The sequence below is a fragment of the Melanotaenia boesemani genome, chromosome 4 (assembly GCF_017639745.1).
Source record: "Melanotaenia boesemani isolate fMelBoe1 chromosome 4, fMelBoe1.pri, whole genome shotgun sequence".
NCBI lineage: Eukaryota > Metazoa > Chordata > Actinopteri > Atheriniformes > Melanotaeniidae > Melanotaenia > Melanotaenia boesemani.
In genome coordinates, this window is record NC_055685.1 from 39963924 (window position 1) to 39972862 (window position 8939).

An 8939-nucleotide genomic window follows, 5' to 3' on the forward strand; every position below is an offset into this window, starting at 1 on the left:
ATCCATCCATCCATCCATCCATCATCCATCTATCCATCATCCATCCATCATCCATCATCCATCATCCATCCATCCATCCATCCATCCATCATCCATCTATCCATCATCCATCCATCCATCATCCATCTATCCATCATCCATCCATCCATCCATCCATCCATCTATCCATCATCCCATCCATCTATCCATCCATCCATCCATCCATCATCCATATATCCATCCATCATCATCTATCCATCATCCATCCATCCATCATCCATCCATCCATCCATCCATCATCCATCTATCCATCCATCCATCCATCCATCCATCTATCCATCCATCCATCCATCCATCTATCCATCCATCCATCCATCATCCATCTATCCATCATCCATCCATCATCCATCATCCATCCATCCATCCATCATCCATCTATCCATCCATCCATCCATCCATCCATCCATCCATCCATCATCCATCTATCCATCCATCCATCCATCCATCCATCCATCCATCCATCATCCATCCATCCATCCATCATCCATCTATCCATCATCCATCATCCATCCATCCATCCATCCATCCCATCCATCCATCATCCATCCATCATCCATCCATCATCCATCATCCATCCATCCATCCATCCATTTTCTGCGTGGATTGGAGGTGGTGATTCTCATCCCAGCTGCTTTGCATTCGGATGTGAATCGCTCCAGCGAGAGCTGAAAATCACAATGAAGCTAATAGAACCACATCATCTGCAAAGAGCAGAGATCCAACTTTCAATCTCAACCTCGAAAAGTTTTTTTCTTTTTTTGCCAGAACGTCTCCCCTCCATGGTTTGACCTTGCTGGGTGTGGCCTCTGCACACGAATAATTAAGGGCATAACATGTAAAAGAGGATGGATTTCAGCCGCTGCATTTATCAAGGCCCGATCATTCTTACGCTGGATTGGTCAGATACCAACGTTTCAGAAATCACACATGGTTCCAATCGTAAGATCATTCCTGTGATCATGTGCTCATTTCCACTTTCATTTGATAAATGAGGGCCAGTGTGTTTACTTGTGTGTGTGTGTTTACCTGCAGGGTGAGGCAGGCCTGGAGGTCTGCGCTGTGGGTCAACGGTTTCCTCGCAGATCAGACAGGTTGTGAGTGTTGACGGGAACCACAGAGTTAACAGAAGACACACAGCAGCGTCTGACAACACAAACACACACACATTCAGCATCTCCTTACCTGAGCTCACTGAATGGCCTCTATTAGTCAGGTGTGTGTGGTACCTGTGCCGCCTCAGGAGGGGGAAGTCTTTGGCCTGGTAACGGAGGAACCACGGCGCCACACTGAGCACAAGAACTGAGGCCAACGGGTCTGTTTGGGCAAGCGTTGAGACAGTGAGGACACCTGGATGGACAGATGAACGGGGGGGAGTCAGTGATGAGAAGGATTTACTTCTTCGTGTAAAGACTTTCCTGTTCCAGACGTCCTTTACAGGGAACCTGAAAGGTTCTAGATGTCAGACAGCTTCAGACAGCGTGTCCGTCTGTTTGTCCGCAGAAGTTGGTCTCTCGCTGCCTCTGGGTCCGTCCGTGCTGCTCAGATGCTCCACCTCATGTGATGCCTGACAGACAGTTACGTCCATGTAGGAAACCAATAGACCGTTCGCAGCTCAGTACACCTGTGCCTTGACGGCACAAGTCAGTCCTGGTGGTTCTGAAGCCAAGGAGACTGTTTAGGAAGCGCGGACCTGGGAGGAGGATGTCCCATCCTTAGTTCTGAAACACAATGGAGGGTCTTTCTAAGTGGAGTTCAGTGGACACCCAGGTCACATGACTCATGTAGCTCATCGTTTATTTCGTCCTAATACAACAAAACACAGGTGGTCTGGAACACCAACCATATGGCACACAGGGTGGTTTAGGACACCAGATGATCCAGAACACCAACCTACTGGGACACAAGAGGTCCGGAAACCGACTGTCCAGAAATGTGGTCTGGAACACCAGTGATCTAGAATGCCGGCCATCCAGAACACCATCAACCCGGTTTGGGTTTGTGTTCCTGGTCTGAAGGTACCTTTGGGACTCGGTGAAGAACTGTCAGAGTTCGCAGCAGAGGCAGGAAGTTCCATCAGACAGATGCTGGAACAAGAATGATTAAGTTTATCAGTTTTTCACAGCTGATTGGGAAATGTAGTCCTTTTAAGAAGAACTACAAGTGTGTGGTTACCTGCTGGTGGTTCTGTGGATCCACATCTTCCAGCTGATCCACTGAGAAGACCTTGGTCACCACAGAACTCTGACGGCCATCACTGCAGTCAGACAGTCACATGGCAACCATCCAATCAGTGAATGGCTCTGAAGTTAAACAGGAAGTGATGTCCCCCAGATTCTTCCTCTTCACCCATCACCACCTACCTGGTGACGGCCATGGCTCTGACAGACACCCGGCCAGCAGGCAGCAGGATGGGCCCGCTGTACTTCCTGCTGCTGCCCGCCGTCCCCCCGCTGTCCCTGCCGCTGGCTTTGAACCGTCCAGAGTGAAGTAGATCTGCACACCTGAAGAGTCTGAACACAGAAACAGGGCAGTGGCTTAGGTGGTAGAGCGGGTCGACCGAAGTGTGACCTTGGGTTAGACACTTCACCTCTCCCGCCCTCCAGTGTTGGCATCCCGATGCCTCTCGTCCCCGAGACAGGTGTGACTACACATCACCAGGTACGACTGAGGGTGGATCAATAATGGATCTGATGTGAAGGACCGGTGTCGTTGTGGTACCTGACTGGATGGAGACAGGTGTGTGTGTTGTGGTACCTGACTGGATGGAGACAGGTGTGTGTGTTGTGTACCTGACTGGAGGGAGACAGGTGTGTGTGTGTTGTGGTACCTGACTGGATGGAGACAGGTGTGTGTGTTGTGGTACCTGACTGGATGGAGACAGGGTGTGTGTTGTGTACCTGACTGGATGGAGACAGGTGTGTGTGTTGTGGTACCCGACAGGATGGAGACAGGTGTGTTGGTTGTGGTACCTGACTGGATGGAGACAGGTGTGTGTGTTGTGGTACCTGACAGATGGAGACAGGTGTGGTGTTGTGGTACCTGACAGGATGGAGACAGGTGTGTGTGTTGTGGTACCCTGACAGGATGGAGACAGGTGTGTGTGTTGTGGTACCTGACAGGCTGGAGACAGTGTGTGTGTGTTGTGGTACCTGGACAGGATGGAGACAGGTGTGTGTGTTGTGGTACCTGACTGGATGGAGACAGGTGTGTGTGTTGTGGTACCTGACTGGATGGAGACAGGTGTGTGTGTTGTGGTACCTGACTGGATGGAGACAGGTGTGTGTGTTGTGGTACCTGACTGGATGGAGACAGGTGTGTGTGTTGTGGTACCTGACTGGATGGAGACAGGTGGTGTGTGTTGTGGTACCTGACTGGATGGAGACAGGTGTGTGTGTTGTGGTACCTGACATGGATGGAGACAGGTGTGTGTGTTGTGGTACCTGACTGGATGGAGACAGGTGTGTGTGTTGTGGTACCTGACTGGATGGAGACAGGTGTGTGTGTTGTGGTACCTGACTGGATGGAGACAGGTGTGTGTTGTGGTACCTGACTGGATGGAGACAGGTGTGTGTTGTGGTACCTGACTGGATGGAGACAGGTGTGCTGGTAGTGATGTGGTTCTTGGTTCTGTGAGTCTGCAGGTGGATGATGGGAATGATGAGTGGAAGCTGACACTGACCCCTGCTGCCATGGCAACCACTGTCTGCCAGTCAGTCAGAAGGAGTTGAGTTTTTCTTCAGTGTGAAACGGAGAACATGAAGATGAAAGGCTCCTTCTGGTGGATTATTTGTCTCATTGATTTTTCTGTAAAGTGAGACCATGCTTACGTTAAAAACCGCTAACACGTCAGAGGAGTAAATCTGTTTAACTGTTGGCAAAAAGAAAAATAATAGATTTATTCATGCTCTGTTTCAACATGACACAGTATCCTTTATTCACTCGTATTGGAATCCATTTGTTCCTAATTGGAAAAAAAATCTTTTACCAAACAGATTTTTTTTCTCTAAGATATTTTTTATTAAAGTTTGTCCCGAATAAATGACAGTTATACAACGTTGGCAGGAGGTTTGTGAAATATACAGTCCAACAAGCCTGTGTGTGTACAGTAGGGAGAAAAAACGTACCAACCCACCCATCATTACCGAGCCAGACGTACATGAAAGATTCAAACAGAACCGTTAAATGTACTTCATTCCTGGAGCAATATAAGAAACAGCTGGAAGTCGGGTTTTAATCTGGGAAGGTAGAAACCAAGACATAAAGATTTATACACTTGGTATTGCTGATATAAAGACAGACTAAAATGTGTTTTAAGGGATCCAGTCCTTAGCTAGTTTGAAGGTTATGGAAGTATTCCAGAAATGGTCCCCATACTTTTTGAAACTTTCTTTGGAATTGCAAATTGAGTGATGTAATTATTCGAGGTCTTAACAAGACATAACATCCCCCCCCTCATCAATATTACATGCCTGGCCAAGAGGGAGGCGAAAGACATGGTTGGGTGTTTAGCTGAGGTCAGGCGCAAATCAAGAACTGTCTCCAAGAACAGAGCAATCAGAGGGTTGGGTGCCATCTTTGTCAGCAATTATGGATAAAGTTTGGAAGACTTCCCTCTAGTATTTCTCCAAACTAGGACCTGTCCAGAACATGTGAATAAGTGTAGCCTACTCTCTCTTACATTTGTCACAAAGGATCAACGTCTGGATAAAAATGAACCAGTTTGATTTGGATATGTGGACCGAAATGGCACAAAGAGACGTTGGATTGACCAACTTAAAAAACTGTGTTCCATATGTCCTCAAACAGGGTGAGATTCAGATCCTGCTCCCATGCACTGTGTTGTTAGGTGAGGCCTGCCTCACACCTAGCATCACCTAGCGTGGTGAGGCTGCAGATTGAGAAGTGCATCAGCGATGCTCTTATGCTCTTCCTCTGAGGGACGTTTGGTATCTGACAGCGGAGGAAATGCCTTACCTGTAGATACCTGAAAAAGTGAGACTTTGGGAGGATAAACCTTTCAGACAGCTGTTCAAATTATCCAAGACTAGTATCAGTAAAGAGATTGCTGAAATGTTCAATACCCAGTCTCCCCATTCCTGAGATGTTGAGTCCAGTAAGTTCAAAGAGACGGTTGGCAGAAATGTCGACGTGACGTTTAGGGAGGTATCCGGATGTAAAACTCAACAGGTCGTCTGTGTATTATATTACAACAGGGCATGGTCTGATATTATTATGCCCTGATAAACACAGGATCGCACCAGTGGTTCATTAGCAATGAGACAGTAGTCAATCCTAGTGAAGGTACGGAGGACGTGTGAGGAAAAAGAAAATTCTTTCTTATTTGGGTGAAGGAAGCAGCACACATCAGAGAAACCAGAATAAGATAAAAAAGATGGAATGAGTGAAAAGAACCTGCTGCCTGAGTCTGGATTAGAAGAGCGATCCAAGTGGGATCCAACCAGCAATTAAAATCACCCCGAGTATCAGAGTGTATGAGCTCAGGTCTGGGTGAGAGGAACAGAAGTGTTCGAAAACCCGTAAACATTAGCGAGTAGCATCTTTGTATTATATAACTTCCCTGAGACAATAATGAAACGGTCGCTAGTGTCTGATATTACATTGTGATGCACAAATGGGATATTTTGGTCTACAAAGACAGAGACACCCTTGGCTTTCGCTTGGAACGAGGAATGGAGGTGCTGCTGGTAGGGCTGCTCTATTATGGGAAAAATGACAATCACGATTATTTTGATTGAAATTGAGATCTCGATTATTTAACACTATAATAGATAAGAGGTTTTTTTTTTTGGGGGGGGGGGGGACATTTGAAGTGTTTACTGTGGTAATACAGACTAGTTTCTTTCCACCAGGTCGCCATAGCTATTGTTTGTCTCAGACCAGCAGCTTTGTTCCGCCTGGTGTGATCTGGAAAAAAATAGTCTGGAGACATTTCGTTTTCACGTTGAAATCCGTGTCAATAAAATGTAGCGCAACATTTCTATACGGCTCTGGTGCGGCTTTACCACAGGTCCATAGCGGTGGCGAAACATCGGACTGTAACCACGTCTTTCACAACACCCTCACTACACTCATCACACAGGGAAGAAAGAGACAGTCCACTAACATGGTGGTGAGACGGCAGTGATGCCGTTTGTCCAAAGTGTTGATGAGTTTCTTAAATCCCGGATTGTTCACTGTGTTAAATGAGAAAAGTTCTGTTTGTTTATAACGTTTGTCTCTCTGTGACTCTGGGAGTTGGTGGATTATTTAGTTGTGACTCACAAAAATGGAACATTTTTCTATTTTTTTGTGTTGCATCGCAAGCCCCCGTGTGCACGTCTGCGTGCACGAACGCAACATTTTACATGCACGACTGTCGCCTGTCGCTTGGCTGGAGGAGGGCAACGATTTTCACTTCCTCGCGCAAGTTTACATAGAAAATGATGGAGAAGGAGCAACGCCGCCTCCCGTGTGTCCAGGTGTCTGCAACTCGTTCTGAATCAAACTAAAGCGGTCGGGGCTGTGGGAGGAGTCTGCAGCTGTGGGAGGAGTCTGCAGCAGTGGGAGGAGTCTGCAGCAGTGGGAGGAGTCTGCAGCAAAGCTCTGCAATGACAGCTGCGCTCGATTTGAAAACAGCACAAATCGAAGGACAAAAAATAATCGGACCATTTCATTTTTATGATCGTTGAAAACCCAGATCGTAGTTGCGATTAAAATTCGATTAATTGCCCAGCCCTAGCTGCTGGTTTGAGTCCTGTTTAAAAGACAGGGACTACTTATAGGTAACTATAAATCTGAGCGAACCTAAATAACCTGTGGAGTTCCCCAAGGCTCCATCCCGGGGCCACTGCTGTTCAACATCTACATGTTGCCACTCGCTCACATTATGGAAACAACTAACATGTTACCACAGTTATGCTGATGACACACACATCTACATAACCATCTCACCAGGAGACTACAGTCTGATCCAGACTCTGATCACCTGCATGGATCAGATTAAAGATCGGATGGGCCAGAACTTCCTTCAGTTACATGAAGACTAAACTGATATAATAGTTTTTTGAGCTAAAGAAGAAAAGTCAGTTCTCAGCTTCAAACAGCAAAGTTCAAAACTAACAATCAGGAGAGAAACCTGGGAGTAGTACTGGACTCAGACCTGGGAGTAGTCCTGGACTCAGACCTGGGAGTAGGCCTGGACTCAGACCTGGGAGTAGGCCTGGACTCAGACTTGGGAGTAGTCCTGGACTCAGACCTGGGAGTAGTACTGGACTCAGACCTGGGAGTAGGCCTGGACTCAGACCTGGGAGTAGTCCTGGACTCAGGCCTGGGAGTAGTCCTGGAATCTGACCTGGGAGTAGTCCTGGACTCAGACCTGGATTTTAGCAGTTATATTAAGACAGCTGTGAAGTCGGCCTGTTATCACTTAAAGAACATCTGGAGGATTAAAGGACTGATGACTCAGCAGGATTTAGAAAAACTGGTCCACATTTATCTTTAGTAGACTGGACTACTGTAACGCTGCCCTCACAGGTCTCCCTACAAAGTCCATCAGACACCTGCAGTTAGTCCAGAACGCTACTCCAGTCCTCACTAAGACCAGGAAAGTAGATCCTAGAACTCCAGTCCTCACTAAGACCAGGAAAGTAGATCCTAGACCTCCAGTCCTCACTAAGACCAGGAAAGTAGGTCCTAGAACTCCAGTCCTCACTAAGACCAGGAAAGTAGATCCTAGAACTCCAGTCCTCACTAAGACCAGGAAAGTAGATCCTAGAACTCCAGTCCTCACTAAGACCAGGAAAGTAGGTCCTAGACCTCCAGTCCTCACTAAGACCAGGAAAGTAGATCCTAGACCTCCAGTCCTCACTAAGACCAGGAAAGTAGGTCCTAGAACTCCAGTCCTCACTAAGACCAGGAAAGTAGATCCTAGAACTCCAGTCCTCACTAAGACCAGGAAAGTAGATCCTAGAACTCCAGTCCTCACTAAGACCAGGAAAGTAGGTCCTAGACCTCCAGTCCTCACTAAGACCAGGAAAGTAGATCCTAGACCTCCAGTCCTCACTAAGACCAGGAAAGTAGGTCCTAGAACTCCAGTCCTCACTAAGACCAGGAAAGTAGATCCTAGAACTCCAGTCCTCACTAAGACCAGGAAAGTAGATCCTAGAACTCCAGTCCTCACTAAGACCAGGAAAGTAGATCCTAGAACTCCAGTCCTCACTAAGACCAGGAAAGAATAAATAAATAAAATAAAATCAATAACAATAATCATCATCATCATCATAAATCAGAATCTTTGTTTTTTTTTTTTTTTTGTTGTTTGGTTTTTCCTTTCTGTAATATGTTTTATTTACTTTCACTATGCCGAAATAAATAAATAAATAAATTTGCAATTAAAAGTCTTTAAAAACATGGTTAATTATGAGCCTGCCGAATTCTTTCCGGAAATAAAACAGAGTTTCTGGAGGATTCCCAGAAGCTGCAATCATCGTTCATGTCTGTTAAACTTTAGCACGTAGCGGCTGGCTGGGAAACATTTATGAAGAATTTTAAATTACATTTACTTTACCTTATTTACAATTAAATCCATCAAGTCGCTTCAACAACGAGAGGCTTCGTTTGCACACGCGTCACCATAGCAACGAGTTCGGAGTGAAAGCAACGGGCGGGGCTTCGTGTGTCCCCCCCTCCCCGCGAGACTGCACCGCGACAAAAGATAAGATAAGATAAGATAAATAAGATAAGATAAGATAAGATAAGATAAGATAAGATAAGATAAGATAATCCTTTATTTGTCACACAGTGTGGAAGTTTTGGTGTAAAAACAGCATTAGAGATAAAAATACGTTAGTTAAACTTAACAAAGGAGGAGATATGATACTGATGATGTGACGTTAATTTAC

At 46.1% G+C, this 8939-nt stretch overlaps 1 protein-coding gene across 1 annotated transcript in view; it reads right to left on the reverse strand.

Moving 5' to 3' along the window:
* dzank1 (double zinc ribbon and ankyrin repeat domains 1) overlaps window positions 1–4175 on the reverse strand; it is a 19301-nt gene extending 15126 nt beyond the window's left edge. Inside the window, 10 exon segments of the mRNA XM_041982479.1 lie at window positions 1066–1091; window positions 1164–1182; window positions 1266–1398; window positions 1539–1650; window positions 2059–2123; window positions 2198–2293; window positions 2400–2499; window positions 2502–2549; window positions 3620–3742; window positions 4172–4175. Coding sequence (XP_041838413.1) covers window positions 1066–1091; window positions 1164–1182; window positions 1266–1398; window positions 1539–1650; window positions 2059–2123; window positions 2198–2293; window positions 2400–2499; window positions 2502–2549; window positions 3620–3742; window positions 4172–4175 — 726 coding nt within the window.
* Window positions 4176–8939: the final 4764 nt, after the last annotated feature.